Raw genomic sequence first — 17778 nt, forward strand, 5'->3', positions numbered from 1 at the left:
ATGGATAATGATCATTAATCAGGTATATAGTTCTCCTAAGACCTAGATCTCTACAGGCCAAAACACATAGGAGGCTTGATCTTCAGTTGATTTAACTATTTCATTATTTATAGGACACATTTATCTTAGACTTTTATCAGTAGTACAGTAGTTTGAAAGCAATTTACTTAAATAAAAGCCTGTGACTTAAAAGACTCTAATTTAAAACCAATTTTTAATATGTTATGTACCTGACTTCCTTAGTTTCATTTAACTTATAATAACCATTCTTACCTAAATTAAAATCTAAGCTACTCTGAGAACAAACAAAAGTCTGCCTATCGTAGCCTTTAGTATTTATTATTGAGTAAACATTCACATAATTTCAGGTACTGTTTTGAGGGTACTTAAATCCTATAAACCTAAATCTCAACTAAATCTCAGCATACAGAAAATATAGAAAAGCAATAAAACTAGACTTGGAAAGATGATAAATTGTGACAGAAAGTTCAATATTTTAAGTAAAATAGGGAGAAAAAGAAACACAGCTAAATGCTACTGCATTCTCCACCTGAATATTCCAAGGGCACCTTAAATACAACCCGTTGTGATGAAGTCTTTTCCACAAAATCATCATCTCTTCAAGACAATTATTCTCCAAATCCAATCAGTCAAATCAGGAATCTGGGAGTTGCCTTTATTTAACTTCTACATCCAGTTGACAAACATCCCTTACCCTCTATCTCCATTGCCCTTGCCTTGTATCAAGGCCCTCCAAATTTGTCTCTTGAACTGTTTCAACTCCTCCTCCATGCTTTTACCATTCTAATCCACCCTGCATAATCCTAGCAGAATGAGCTTTCTAAAATGTAAAGTTGATTTGTTATTCCCTCTACAAAGAAATCCCTCTGTTGACCAGATAAAATCCAAATCTATCCTGCAAAGCCCTAGTCCACCATCCAGCTTGTCTCTCGTGACAACTCTCACCCTGCCTTCTATTTGGGCCACATAGAATTAAAATATGCCACTGAAGTTTTACAACTTATTTTTTGCTGATAAGCAAAAAATTTGGTAGGAAAAAAGAAGAGACCATCTCAGGCAAATTTTTATTCATCTTTTAAGATTTAGCTCAAGCATCACCTTCCTTTAAGAAGTCTTTCCTGACTCTCCACCCCAACCTCAAGCAAAATCAAGCAGGATCAACTAACCTGCAGTTGCACAACGGGACAGCCAGTGTGGCCTTTCACAGCGTCTCCAACACTTGTGCACTCGTTTATTTATATAATTGTCCTCATTAGACGAAGAGCTTCCTTAAGGACAGGAACTATAAAATTCATCTTTCTAGCTCTGCCCTTAGGACTCTTCCTGGCACATAACTGGTGTTTCATAAATTTCTGTAGCTTAATGAGCAGATTTTAAAATGACCACTTCTTACTTACCAAACTGAAACTGCTGGTTGTCCATGAGGCGAATAGATGCAGGAGCACATCTCTGTTTTTAAGAAGAACAAAAATGTGATATAAATTTAGTATGGTAAAGAAGCTAGACAGGTAGAATATGAATGTTATCTTTCTGTATTTGAGATCAAGAGCTTAGATCCTAAGGATATATACAGAAAGTTAACTTTTTATGTAATTTTATGAAGACAAATAAAACATCAGTGGCTTCCATCAAATATTTGAAGAGGAATCTACATACATAAAACATACATACATATGTAGCCAGATCTTTAATTTATCTGCAACAAAATCTGCTTACCGCGTAGCAAAGATCTATGGAAATACCTTAAAAAAATACTAGGTCTTAAAGTGAATTACTTTAGAACAAAGTAGAAATTTTAAAGATAAAATCGATGCCTACAGCATTATGCCATTTATAAACTATAACGTGTCATCAGGTTCTTAAAGTCTTTTAAAATAAGGATTATGACAGTAGAATTTTTGTGAACCAAAGCATTTTTAAAAACTATCTGTGATGTCTTCATTGATAAGTCTAGGAATTGTTCTTTCTTTTTGTCCCTTCTCATAATCTATCAGACAGTATCCAGAATTCCAAGATCTTTCAAGGTTATTTGTATGAAAACAGCAATAAAATTGTGAAGCATAAGATTATGTATCTAAAACATCTAAAACTGTACCAGTGTTATATTTATTTAGGTACATGATAAAAGCTGCAAGAAAAACAAGAAAAGGAGATATTCTATTAATTCTGTAATGTTAAAATACTACAACACAAATACTAGTGAGATTTAAGTTAGCTACAATTTTTTCATAGAGTTAAAGTGAGCTACACCCTAAATGGGATTTTAATTTTCTATACAAATATTTAACATGGTTAAATTGCTATCAGGAGGCTGCTTTCAGACCACAAAATTTTAACTAGTGTCATAAATTTTAAAACATTTATCTTCAGAGTAATATCATTTATCAGAAAATGATAAATGATATTACTACATATAGCAACCAATATTCAATTATGTTGAACATGATTTTAACTTGACAGCTGAGTCACAAAAACTAGTTAGTCATCTACTGTTCCTATTTATACTAAGGCAGAGTAGATGGTTACAGAACTACACTATCGAAAAAGAATACGACGCTAAAGAAAGTTTTTGTATTTAGATAATAAATTTTAAATGTTTTCAGCACTTTTAAAAAATTATCAAAATCAAATCAATAGCTTTATTAAATCTCATATTTTTTAGAGCCACATTTTTTTAAAAGTCAGTAAATGAATTTTTTCAGTTACTGTCAAAAGTAAATTCTCAGAGGTAAAGTATTCAAAATATAGCAATCCTCTGGCAATGGGTAAATTTAAATCATTGTGCATCATTCTAAAAATATAAAGCAAAAAAGTTTCTTAGAATTTTAAATTAAAAGTTGTCACAATGGAGCTAATTAAATAGAAGTTCCTATAATCAAAAGAACAAAATAATGTTACTGTAATTTAAAAAAACATTCTGGGTTACTATACACATAGCTAATAAAGATTATGTTTCAATTGCTATAAAACTAATTTGGTAGATTTTAAAAAAACCTCAAAGTATTTCCTTTAAAGGTTAGAGATATCAAAAATTCTGAGAATCTGAACTGTAAATTCAGTCCTATGCTATTCAACTATGCTATACTAATCACAGATTAGGAAAGGGGAAAAGGGTCCTTGATTTAAAGTGACCCCTGGTGGTAGGTGATCAGAACTAACCTGAGAGAGAATATTTTTACCAAGTTTAATGGTGGGTTAATATAATAGATGCAGGGAATTCAAGGAATTCAACAAAAATTGCTTACTTGAACTGAAGTTAATGAAATAATTGATTTCCTTCCTACTATAATAAATGTGCCCTTACTAGAATCTCTAGCATCACCTGAATTGTACCTATAAAATGTACTTTATACTCAGTCTGAAAAGATACAAGAAACTCTTTATAAACTAATAAAGAAATATCACTATTGAGCAAAGAAGAAATAAACCACACTGGCCTCAAAGCATGGGTATAAGACTAAGTCAAATTTCTGGCAATTTCTTCCCAGTAATGAATCTACAACCAAGAATTTACTTGAACATAAAACCTGAAAAAAAGCAACCACTCTAATTAGTCTTATTTACCTAGAAAAATTCTCTGAACTAAGTTAAAAAGCAACAGATTTCTCAATTTAATTATTTTCTCCAAAAAACTGTCCCTATAAAAAACACATGAAAAAATTTCTGCAAAATTTGTTTTCGTAGAGCCAATTCATCTCTTTCTGATCACAGAGAAAACCGGAACTCACACTTCAGATGAGATACATGATTCAAGAAGACATCCCTTAGTTCACCAGTTACTGGCAAATGAAATTTAATATAAACATATTTTAACTGTCTGCAGAATTTCTACTGTTCTAACTTCATAAGAATAAACTTTAACATATAAATACTGAATGGTAGTACTATCTCTCTGGTATCTTGGTTAAGGAATGAATCTTTGAATTGAAAAGGTTTGTTTCTCCAAGTTTACACTTTCTGTAGAAATTCTAGAACAGCCCAAATTTCTGAGCCATAAACTATTCTGTAGATAGTCTACTAATCTCATACTGTACCAGAAGCCAGTGCCTCAAAGCCAAACTATTGTGCACAGCTACACAAAAATTTAAACACAGAAAATTTGTCTTAATAGGCAACATCCTTAGTAATCATTAGAAGACAGGAACCATATCTATTTAACTTAGATAATATCCAATGTACTGTGTTAGATATAAAGTTAAGACCATAATATCTCATATAAAAGACATAAAATAAAAAAAGTTCAAAAAATACATGTGAAAGAGAATTTTGTTAAATGCAAATTTCTAGATATAAAAACTTAAAATGTAGACAGAATTAGTCCTTCCTCTAATAAACCAGAATTGATATCACAGATCAAATCATATAATATTTAAGGCTATTGATATAACTGGTTAGTCCTACTGGAAATGACATACTGGTTTATAGCCAGGAGTCTACACTGTAAACAACAAGAACCTTTTTTTAACAAGAGAAATATCTCTGGGGTGTAAAGAATGAAATAATACATATTACAGAGTAGATATTTCCCTCCACTTATATTAAGGGAAGGGCCAAAAGTTAAAGCCAAACAGTCTCCTAGTCATAAATTTACATTTTCAGTTTAGTAGTGGTGTAGTAACTTGCACTGAGTAGCTCCTGGTCAAGAGTATGTCTTATAACTATCCTCAGTTTTAATACATTTTGCTGTATCACAGAGTAAAGAATCCAATTAACCAAACATTTGGCTAGATTATTCTCTCTGTTTCAGAAAGGGGAAAAGATATGATTACAGAAATGATTTAAAATAACAATTCCGTTTTCTCTATGAAACAAATTATTTTAAAGAATTACCACTGAATAGAAAGAAGTTTTAAATATTTTATAGTGTAAATGCAAAACCTAATTATTTTTAATTTATTTGAACCCCTCCAGAATAAATCCAGGTGAAAACAGAACAATTCAGAATTGAGATATGACATTCTGAGATGTCAGACATGAACTATGTATTTCTTCCCAAATCGTGGTCTATACTCACTAGAAAAAAAAAAAAAACTATCAGTTTAAAATTGTTTGTTTAAAAGTGATGATATGTAGAAAGGGCCACCCTTTGTTAAAAGGTAGGGAGAGAAAGCTGACTTTTAATCTACAATTCTAAAAAGCTAGTTCTGATATTGAGAAATACAGTTTTCAGAGGGATGTATACTAATTTGTGCCATACATACAGTCATTGTTTCTTCTTAATGGAACAAATGTTCCTCTCTCTAATACCATAGGGCATAACTCCTAAGTTTTTATTGTGGGGAGAAAAAAACCCAAACTTCAAAAATTGCTTTTGAGCTTGTTTCAACAGTTTTCCTTTCAAGTCATTTTAAAACAAACAGTAAAAGAAATTATAAAATATTACATCTGACACTGATACTCTGATTAAAAAATATAATTTTTTCCCTCTTGAGAGGCTACAGTAGAAAATCTACTTTTTGAGACAGTCTTAAAAGTCACTTACCCATCTGCTGAGTAAAGCTGGAAATTATACTGGACTGGCACTTATAAGACAGAATCACATTAATCTTCTACTAAATCTTCCTTTCTAGTTCCTCACAAAGTAGTGAAGTACTGAAAGAGGACAATGCCTCACATGGACAAAGATCAGATGAAGAGAGACCTTAGTAGAATCCTTCTGCTACCAGTATAAGGTGGCTCAATTGATTTCCTTCAGTAGGAACAGTGATGAAAATAAAACAGAGCCCATTTTGCTATTTGTGATCATGTATGCTCCTTTCCAAAAGATACTCATACAAAATACAGTCTCTCATTTCAAAAGCAACTTGAGTCTGAAAATATTGCAAAAATAGAAGTGCTATGAAATGACAGTGAGGAATTACAAGCAGCCAACTCATTATTCAATCAGGAATTTGGCACAATCATAAAACATGTACCGTTGTTTATTTTAATGGATCTTAATTCTTCTGCTATCAGCTGAAAATTCAAATTGTAAACTGAACAATGATTAGTGCCAAAACCTAAAATTTTCTCAATTTTTCTGCCTGAGGATACTGTTACAGAGCACATACAGTACTATTCTTGACATATGAGATTTGTACATTGCATAAACTAATATGTGAATATCCCTAAACCTTGCTAGCATTTACCCATTTCCAGGGAAGGCAAACATTCATGCCTCTCTACACATGCATTATAATAGGAGTAAAATATGTAGGTTCCCCAGACAGTGAGATATCTCAATTGTTTCATTCATAAGAGCAATATTTGAAAATAAAATATTATCTATCTAGGCTTTTAAATCAGTTTTTTAAAAGGCAAGCTTTCTAGTCTCCTGGTATTTATCTCTAAAAATTGTCTATTATTAAGTACAAAGAACCAAATTATTAAAACTATAGATTAGAAAGTTTTGTTTTGTTTTTTTTTGATCTGCTTTTTAACCACAGGGTGGCACTTTCTATCAATCATCACCTTTATTTATTCCAAGGTAATTCAATATAGTTTTGTGTAGTGACTTTAGATTACGGTCATTGTGTGTGAATATCCAAAGAAAAAAAGGGCAGTTTTTACTGACTTATTCAAGGATGAAAGAAAATTTCACCCCTTGCTTTTCATTAGTACAAGTAATTCTCTATTACCTTCTACCAGGGGCATATTAAATTGTGACCAAAAAAAACCCTACATCATATTGTGCCAACTATTATGTTTAAATCCAACATTTTCATTGTCAAAATTATAAATTTAAAATTTTAATACATTTGTACATTATTTCTCATTAACAAAATCTAAAATATATTTACATGTAGTTGGAATGTGGAAGAGCAGATAGGGCATTCAAGAAAGCAAAAGATATGTTTATCTCTACTCCAAAGATCATATAACAATTTTTGAACCCATTTCCCATTTAGGAAAAAAAGTGCAGCTCGCTGCCAGCGTTAATTTAACATCACACTTAGGAATGCTATGTTTTCCAGAATTAGACATTTTCAGTGATCGAGAATTACTATATTTTATAAATGGAAATACTACTACTAAAAACAGAATGATATAAATAGAATAATATCATTTGTTTCCAAAGACTATTGATATACTAGAGCTGCTAAAAAAATAAGAAGAATGAGATATTTCATGGCAAATTTTGGGAACAAGGTTAGGACTACAGGTGAGTATTCTCGTGGCAAATGGGAAATGGGTTAGCGAGTTAACTACATCTGTTCTCCACTGAGTGGAGATTCTGTGCAAGAGCATAGTCGATCATCGTAAACTGAATGTGATCTCATTAAGACCTTCTGTTGAAAATACATACAAATCAGACCAGTTTCATAAGTTTTATAATTATTCTTTTAAATCTAATTTGGCATTTATGTTTATTTTGCTAAAAAAATGGAGGCAATATGGTTAATTGAAAAATGCCATTCAAACTTGGACAAGTGACAATCTGAATTATATCTTTAACAATAAAGCTTTTTGGGTGGGGAATAGTCAAGCTTATTAAAGACAAAAAGTAAATAAAAATAAAAGTTCTTAACACAAAAAATAAATCACAAAACAAAGTAAAAAAACTGGATTAAAAAATCACTCATTAAGGAAGATTTAAAATTAACAAGAAAATGTAATCTCTTCATAGAAAATGATTTGGTGTTGATTTTTAATCAGTAAACCTATGGTTATTTTCTTAAACAAACAAAGAAAAAAAACCTAGCTTCTCATTTTTCTTAGTATTAATACCATAATCCTTTGCAAGTAGTTATTTTACTTCTTAATATCTGAGGTATCTTGAAGTTACTTTCTTTGGTCTTTAAGTGATGAAAAGTTTTACCAACAATTATCAAAACTACTTGAACATCATTGCTCAGTGCTCAGATATTCACTCCTAAAACTTATCCCCAATCCCTCTTTTACTCAACCATTCTGTTTTTAAATATTGTTGCCATCTCATTATTTTAGCAAACATAGCACAATACTATATATTTAGTTCCCTAACCACAACACAATATCCCCAAAGTTCTTGTGAATTTGAAGCTCTTATATAAGGATTTCAACTGTTAACATTTACATCTACTTTAGCTCCACCAAAGTAACCTGCCACAAGTTCAAGAATGTTCATTCCAGGACTACACTTCTTTTTTAACTCTCCCCCTACCCAAGAGTAAGACAATCAAATTTAAGAAGCTATGGCTAAATTTTGATGAGAGAAGCAATCTAACTGATAAGTAGCTAAAACTACTTAAAATTTATAAGAATTATCCTTGTGAACTATTAGATTAGTGTCTCAGAAAACAAAATAAGTGTCTCAGAAAACAAAACTGAATGTATGAAATAAAGAGAACTGGAAGTGTAAGTATGTGGGTAAATATGACATTTTTTTGCCTATTTAAAATTTTTTTAAAAACATTAATAGTGGTTCTCTTTAGATGGTGGGAAGATACAACTCTTCATCAATTTCCATTTCAGTACTTGCAAAGTCCACAATGAATATGGAGTACTTGCCAGATATAATTCCTTGGTCTTATCAGATCCTCTCTCTACTCCTCTCTGGGTCACATCAGAAAGCTCCCTTGCCCTCAAGATTCTAGTCCAGTATAGCTGATGGAAGTATTAAAGAACTCTAGGAGTTCAGAGAAAGCAAGAAGAGGATGAAGTATATTCCCTTAACTGCTGTAGTTCAAACAATGAACCAAAGGCCTAAAGAAATGAAAAAATGGCCACACAGAACTAAACACAGAAATAAAATTATTTGGAATTATCTAGTGTTTTAAAAACCCTTGATAATATATTTTTTTAAGTAGGGAGGGCGAAATGGGAGTTCTCTATTATGTTATGCTATTCTATATTATATTACTTACGCTACAGCTTAGGTAATATTATAGAACACAGGCCTACTAGTAGCACATTCTAAAATCTGATAAAGTTTGATTACCAATGCATAATTTCTAAATTTGGGGGCCACTGATATTCAGTCATTTATTTTAATTTCAGTAAATGTCTTAAGAAAAATTAAATATTACTTCAATTAATCACAAAATATCCTACCCTAAAATAACTTAAGAAAACAATATTCAATAAAAGGCAGTCACTGAAAGTCATCAACCCAAGTACATATCTTACCTTGGCTTAAAATTGTACAGCACTCTTTAACCAAGATATAGGTGTATAATTACTGAAAGAAATAGCAAGTGCACTTAAAGAGATGATTTTACATTACCTTTTCATATAGGACTGGGTAAAAACCACAAATATAACACTAAATATTAAGATTATGAGTGACATAGCAAAATCAATTATGCAGAATTTAAAAAATATAAATATATATGGATAGGTTTATTTTTTTCTTTTTTACCTGTTTTGCAATTTCTCTTAAACAGGCTACTCCTTGTTCAAAATTAGGGAAAGCTACTGAGCCATACTTTTGGTATTCAGGGATTGGTCTGATTTTTATCGTAGCTTCTGTTATCACACCAAGAGTTCCTGAAAAAGAAGGGGGATAATCCAATAAATCACAGGCCATTTTCTAAGTCACATTTAAATCTACTTTATCTATTTATTCAATTTGTTGTAGTATTCATATTTAAGTCTATTTAATCTATTCTGTGTGGGAATAATGACTACTCAAGTTTTTCTAGAAAAACTACTAAGAAAATTTTATAATTCCTAAAAAAAATAGTTTTTAGAATACATTTTTCTTATCTATATATCTATTAAAACATTTTTAAGGTAAACTTTCTCCAAGAAGGTTACTTTTAAATAGTCTTAAACATATTATGACTTATTAAAAGAAAAATAAATATTTGAAAAATAACAGGCTTTAACATTCCATATGCGTTTAGGCAAAAGAATCTTTTGATATGTGTGCTTATTTTTACTGTAAGAACAATTTATTGGGGCAAAAAGAACCTAACCTCCCATGAGAACTTAAGAGGATAGAACAATGATTAGAGGTAATATTTACACTTTGCCTTTTTTCCCCTAAGAATCCATACAAAAATATGACAAATGCAATGCTGAGATGCCCTTGTAATAAACAAGTAAATAGGTATTTCAGAGACAAAAGTTATCACAAATATATAGCACAACAGGACTACCAATGAAACAAATGTTTCATTGGGGGACAAATCGGAGAGCGAAAAAAACAAGTTAAATATAACTATGTGATCTAAATATCTATGCTAAAATTTTAAAGAAACATGGTTAAAAACAATTGTATTTACAAACCAACTTTTTCAAATCAGTGGTTTCTGATGTACAAATGGTAGAAATTATTATTAGTAGTAAAAACTTTCTGAGAATCATTAAAAAAACAGAGGGCAATCTTTGAAATTTTAGAACTTAATTACAAAACTAGAAAAAAAAAGTATCACATAAAATCAAAGTTTCCAATAAATTTATAACATGCCTAAAATATAATGTCAATATATAATAACCAGATTAAAAACTATGGAGTCCATAAAAAGTAAACTACATTAGATCACAATACATTCATCACATATAAAAATGATTTCCTACTAAGAAATCAAATATGACTCTATTATGACTTGTAAAATCATGAAAACTCTATAAGTTTGGTCCAATTAATATCTGAATAAATAACGGATATAACTTATACATTTTTAAAGATAACAAAAGCAACTAGATTTTTTCTCTTTTTTTTTTAGCATCTTTGTTAAGATATAATTCACGGACCACAAAATTTATTCATTTAAAGTATTAAACTCAGTGGATTTTAGTGTGTTCACAGATATATGCAATTATCACTACAATTAAAGTTTAGAACTTTGCATCATACACAAAAAGAAACCCTGTATCTATGGAACAGTCATTCCCCACCCTGCCCCCCACCTCAGCCCTAAACAACCACCAATCTATTCTCTGTCTCTAAAAATCTGCCTATTCTGGACACTGCATATAAGTAGAATCTCAAAATATATGGTCTTTTGTGACTGGCTTCTTTCACTTAGAAAATCTCAAGTTTTGTCCATGTTATAGCCTGTATTAAGTACTTCATTCTTTTTAATTGCTACAATATTATTCTATTGTATGGTATAACTCATTTTTGTTTATCCATTCATCAGTTGTTGGACATTTTGGGTTCTACTTTTTTTCTACCAGATTACCACTTTATTATAAAGAATACAATTCCGGAACAGCCAGATGGAAGAGATGCACAGGACAAAGTACGGGGGAAGGTGAGTAGTTTTCATGCTCTCTCCATATACAACACCCTTCCATCACCTCCATGTGTTCACCAACTGGGAAGCTCTCTAAAACTCATACTTAAGGTATTTTAATAGAGGTTTCATTACATAAGCATGATTGATCATACCATTGGCCACTGGTGATTAATTTAACATCCAGCCCCTCTCCCCTCCCCAGAGGTCAGGGGGTGGGGCTGAAAGTTCCACAGGCTTCCACTTTTTGGCTGCTATTATGAATATACGTGTACAAGTTTTTGTGTAGACATATGTTCTCTCCTCTCTTGGATGTATACATGAAGATTTTCTTAATTTCATAAAAACCTTTGATTTTATCCATGTAACATCTGGCCTTCAGCTACCTTTAATTGAGGCTAATTCCCTTCCCCTCCCCAGCCAAGAGGTACAGGGGCTCAGTTCTTGCACTCAGCCTTAACTGGTGGGACAGAGTCTCTACTTTGAGTGGTACACTAATATCAGGGCCATAATTGCTCTTATCCTGGTTTGCAAAGAGCTGGTATCTTGCCAGGAGAAACAAGCCGAAAAGACCTACTTTCCTTCTCCTTCCCCCAGCACTCGGCTCCTAAAGCAGGGGTATCCTCAGAGAAAAGCGTGCCATTGTCCCCACCCCTATCTCCAGAGCCAGGGCTCGGAGATTTTGTCTGAGGGGAGAAATAAGCTATAAAACAGATCCTAATCCCTTCCCAAAAGAAAGTATTTTATTTACAACAGAGCATGGAGACATTCAAGCTTAAGAACACTTTCTAAAATAGCAGAGAGTGTAGTAAAAAGCAACTGAGAGGACATAGATAAATTTATTAGTGACGTAGGCAACACTGTAGATCAGCTAGTTTGCCTGGGTAGAAACAGCGGATACTGGAAGTCCTAGCTAGAGCAATCAGGAGAGGAAACAAAAAGGAATCAAAATTGGAAAGGAAGGAGTAAAACTGTCTCTATTTGCAGATGACATGGTTATATACAGAAAATCCTAAAGACTTGATATAAAAAGAAACTGTTAGAATTAATCAATGAATTTAGTAAAGTTACAAGATATGAAATTAACACAAAAATCAGTAACATTTTTATACATAAAAAATAAATTTTCTGAAAAGGAAATTGATCCCATTTATAAAAGCATCAAAAACAAAATACTTAGGAATAAATTTAACCAAGGAAGTCAAAGTTCCCTGCTCTGAAAATGACAACACATTGATGAAAGAAGTCAAAGACACAAATACAATAAGACACCAAGAAGTCAAAGACACAAATCCCATGTTCATGGGTTGGAAGAACTAATATTGTTAAAATGTTAATACTAGCAAAAGTTATCTATAGATTCAATGCAGCCCCTATCAAGATTCCAATGGCATTCTTCACAGAAATAGAAAAATCACTCCTAAAATTTGTGGTGATGGGAACCACAAAAGACTCTGAATAGCCAAAGAAATCCTCAGCCACAGGTATCACAATTCCTGATTTCAAGCCATACTATAAAGCTACGGTCTGGTACTGGCATTAAAACAGACAGCAGACCAGTGGAATAGAATCAAGAGCCCAGAAATAACCCTACATCAATATAGTAAACTAATATTTGACAAGGGAGCCCAAAACATCCAATGAAGAACAGTCTCTTTAATAAATGGTGCTAAGAAAACTGAATATTTACATCTTAAAAGAATGAAACTTGACCCTGTCACATACCATTCACAAAAATTAACTCAAAATGAATTAAAGATTTAAATGTAAGACCCCAAACCATGAAACTCTTAGAAAAAAATATAGGAAAAGTCTCCTTTACATGAATCTTGGTAATGGTATTTTGGAAATCAGATCTTAAGTACAAGCAACAAAATCAAAACAAGTGGGGCTACATCAAACTGATAAGTAGCTAAAACTACTTAAAATGTATAAGAATTATCCTTGCGAACTATTAGATTAGGTGACCAAATAGCTGGACTTCCTAAAACTCAGAAAGAATAAGTTTCTCAGAAAACAAAACTGAGTGTATGAAATAAAGAGACCTGGAAATTAAGTATGTGGGTAAATATAACATTTTTGGGGGTCACATCAGAAAGCTCCTTTGCCCTCAAGATTCTAGTCTAGTATAGGTCAGAATGAGTCTTGATTTTAGATAGGAAAACTATCTTTCAAAAAAAACTCCAAGCTCCCAGCTTTTTATGAAATATTTTCTTGCATCTGAAAATAAAGCCATGAGAAAATATTTCTTTGAATTACATATAATATAATATAATCTAAATTTAATCTAAAGAAAAATTAGAAACCATTTAAATGACAAACAATGAGGCCCTGGTTAAATATCACACAGTACATTATATTTTAATTTTGTACATGTAATACCATACAAAATGTTAATTTTAATATATATGTATACATACACACAAACACACCTTTACATGAGCAAACTTCCTTTAAAATTCTAATACTATATAAGAATTCTAAGGTACTGGTAAGAAGTGACCATGCCTTAAATTCCTGTATACCCATATTGCCTCATTTGTATAGTAGGCACTTTAAAATAGTTAACTCAGCATAATACTATAAGTGAGGTTAAAAAAAATTAGTAAAATGATATTTTGCATTCTTGCAAGGTTAATGAAATGACCAAGGGAAGGCTATGCAACTATCCAGCTATGAGTTCTACAGGGAGGTCCCACTGTGAAAGCAAAATTCATCCGGGTCCCAAATGCGGATTGACAGATGGCAGCTTCCATTAGGACTTACATTCAAATTAACCCAATCACAAATGGATACATCTAAATTCACTTCATCAAAAGGCTCATTTGTGTTGGGTTTTATTAGATTTATAGATTCTTTTTTTCCTGAGTATAATATGTTCATGGAGTGATATAAAACTTAGACTACTTATCACTTCATTATATGCATATTATACCAATATTTTATATTCACTTTAGATAATTTTTTACAAGTAAATCCAAGGCAATGTGCCATCATAAAGGCTAATACATGTCATTCACTTTCTGTTTTAATAAAAATGTTATAATAAACTTAAAATTTTTCTGTCTTATAATTTTCATATATGTTTGCTCTCAAGAAAATTAAAAGCTTCAATTGCTATTTAAAGTGCAAGTATTTGCTTGAAATATTTCATAATTTGAAAATACGCTTTCAGGTGCCTTCAGGACTGAAAAGAATGGCAGTCATTTAATTCTGAATTTTCCTTCTCCTTCTATTATTCCCCCCAAAAAGTCATAAAAGTCAATACAAAAACAAAATCACACAGGACCTACACTTTCAGTATTACTAGGAGACAAAAAAACACTATGATCTTCAAATTACATGTAAGTAGAGATAAGAAGAAAAAATTCCAAGAGACCTTCTATAGCCTTTCATCTGCTGTAAGCTTGTAAGGGCAGAAAAGTGAGTAAGGAGAGGCTTAAAAGATTCCATAAGAAAAAGTAGAGTAGCAGAGGACTTGGCATTTGCACAGACGAAAACAAAGAACACTCTCAAACTAGGAACCCTTTCTAAGTAATAAACAAGAACAGAAAAAAACAGACCAAATCCATAAAAAACTACGGTAAAAAGTCAGAAAATATAAAAACTTTTCTGTAAGCGAAAAGTAACCCCCAACCATGGTCCTAAAGAAAATTGTAATGCACTGCACACTGAATTAAATATTGTAAAACAAACATTTGGAGATATGAAAAAATACCTGAATCAGAAATATAAACACTAAAAACACAAATGGACAAAAAACAAGAAAAAAAATGAAATAAGAGATGACTAAACTAAGGTAAGATATAGAACGGCAGCAGCAACAACAACAATAACATATGTATATATATAAAAAAGTAGGCTAAGTTATATGGTATCCAAAGGAGAACAGAGAATAGAGTCAAATGAAAACTTTAAAGGACACTGAAGAAATGCAGAAAAATAACCAAAAGAATAAAAATTAAAAAAAAAAAAGATGAGAAAAAAGGTCAGAGAAATAGTGGTTGAAATGGAAAACAAGTAAATGAAATCATATATACATATACATATGTATATATGTGTATATGTATATGTGTATACACACACACACACACGCACACACGATGTCCCTGAAGAAAAATCAAAACAATGAGGGAAAAAATACCCTAATATTTACTACTACAATCTCTCAGAAAATCCACAAATAAAAGAAGATCTGAATATACATGGTCCACTGGGTACCAGAGCAAAATGACCCAGTATACAATAAATTCTGAGTTGTAAAAGCAGTAAACTTTAACAATAAAGAAAAAATATTCCTCTAGGCCTCTAGGCAAAAGAGAAAACAAACTACAAAGGCATCAGAAGAGAGAAGCATCAGATTTCTTTAAAACAACATATAAAATCAAATCAACAGTGGAACAGTATTTTCAAAACACAAGGAAGTAAAGTGTGACCCAAGGATACTATATCCACTCAAGCTGTCCTGCAAGTATCGGGTCACAAAAAAAAAAACCAGTTTAGAACATTTCAGAACTCATGGGATATACAAACATGCCTTTCCTGAGGAATCTAGTAAAGGATGAGATTTACTTAACCAAAGATGATTAGTGAAACCACACAAAAGAACTGATAGCAAGCATTTCCCTTTTTCATTCTAGAGCAAAGGCTAACGAGTGGATCGTGGGTTAAGAAATGTACTTTTAACCAATTTTCTAATAAGAACAAATCATTATAAGTTACCAGTCAATTCCATACATAGGAAAAGAATACAAAGCATTCCAAATGATTTGAATATTAATAATTTTATTATGCTGATCGTGTCATAGCACTTAAAATGAGAAGTTGCTTGTTGAAAAAAATTGTTATGAAAAATTCATAAACCAAAAATACAAAAACATTAAACTTAATGTGGTTAGTCACATGTGGAACCTAGTAGGGAAAATAGGCTTTTTAATGATGATGCATTCAAGACTGACCTCAAATGATTTAATTATAGCAAAAGAAAATATTTTTAAAGCTCAAGGAAAAGTTTATAATTCTCATTTAAGGCAGAAGGTTATTTAGATACTTCAAAATAGAAGATAAAATATTTTATAAAAGAATATGATTTTACAGGAATTACTTCTTTGAATATGCTGTCCTCCAGCTTCTATTAAGATAACTCTATATCCACATACATACAGAAATGGGGATTAGAAACCATAAATACACTTATAAAGAACATTAATGCCAAAATAATAAACAGTCACAATCGTGATAAATTTAACATTTGCTGAGCACTTACTAAATCCTTATAAACTGCTTAGCAGAATCTCAAATAATCCTCACAAAAAGCTTATGAAGATGGATACATTTATTGTTCACATTTTATAGCTGAGGAATTGGGCATAGAAAATTACCTAATTTTCACAAAGTCACAGAATTTTAAGTGGTGAAACCAGGACTGAAATCCAGATCTGATAGATTTCAAGGTTCATGCTCTTAAATCATTATGGCATTCTGCATGTGTATTTATAATAAGAGCTCATTTAAATACAGTCATCTACCCTAGAATATATTTTTTTATAAATCATATTTCTCTGTTTACTTTATCATTGTAATGACTTCGCCTTCCTTAAATTTATTCAATAATTTAAGGACAGTAGTCTAGTCTTTCAGATAAAATTCAAACTATTTAAAAAGGCATAAAAGACCATATTATCTCTCCAACCGCCTATAACCATTACCATTTTGCCCCTAGACCTGCTGCTCACTTCACTTACAATTAAATCTTATGTTCCCATTACAGTAAACAACTAGCTCTTTCTCACTTCTAAGCCTGCCCACATGCAGTTCTCTCTGCAGAACAACTCCCTCCCCACCTTATTCCCTTAACTCTGTCAGGAATTATTTTCTTCTTATCAACCTTCACAGGCCCCTTCAGGCATGGCCTCTCTGTGAAATCTTTTTAAGTACCCATCAATGGGACCTTTGTCTATATTTTTTCTGTTTTTATTTCTATCAGAGAATTTATCATATTGTATTTTAATGGCCTATTATTACCTGTGTCCTGAGTGTGCCAGCACAGTACCTAGCAAAGAGAATTTTCCAAATGCTAATTGATGAGATAAAAAAAATGTTTGATGTGGTTATTTTTTTAAATTAAATTTATTGGGCTGACATTGGTTAATAAAATCATATAGTTTTCAAGTGTTGATGTTACTTGAAAAGATATTTTATATTTATAGAGTTGACCAACCACATATAAATCTATAGTATAATTAATAATTATTAGCTTTAATATCTAATTGTTAATCTGATATGTGATGGTAAAAAAGTTATTTTTATTTAACTTTTAGATGATGCAACAGTATAAGAAGTTTCAGAATATTTTTTAGAGAACTATATTATCTGAATGAACTTAACATTTTATATTTTTCTCATTAAAACTGTTCTGTTTTTCTATAAAAGAGTATACTGATCGGAAAAGGAAGAGAGTAAAATGGGGGGATTATCTTGACAAAACTTTGTCACTAAGCTATCCCACTGGTTAGTAACTCAGTAGTTGACTTCTAAGAGACATAGTTTGTTACTTTTTCCCTCCTTGATGTGAGTGTCAAAGATCAGAATTTATGCCCCAACATCGTAGTTT

General features: G+C 31.5%; 1 protein-coding gene across 1 annotated transcript in view; it reads right to left on the reverse strand.

Annotated features, from left to right (window-relative positions):
* Nucleotides 1-17778, reverse strand: part of AGPS (alkylglycerone phosphate synthase) — a 108105-nt gene that overhangs the window by 39737 nt on the left and 50590 nt on the right. Inside the window, exons 11-12 of the mRNA XM_016152598.2 lie at nucleotides 9341-9468; nucleotides 1419-1470 (exon numbers count right to left, since the gene is read on the reverse strand). Coding sequence (XP_016008084.2) covers nucleotides 1419-1470; nucleotides 9341-9468 — 180 coding nt within the window. The remainder of the gene's footprint in view (nucleotides 1-1418; nucleotides 1471-9340; nucleotides 9469-17778) is intronic.

This window comes from Rousettus aegyptiacus, unplaced genomic scaffold (genome assembly GCF_014176215.1).
Source record: "Rousettus aegyptiacus isolate mRouAeg1 unplaced genomic scaffold, mRouAeg1.p scaffold_m13_p_2, whole genome shotgun sequence".
NCBI lineage: Eukaryota > Metazoa > Chordata > Mammalia > Chiroptera > Pteropodidae > Rousettus > Rousettus aegyptiacus.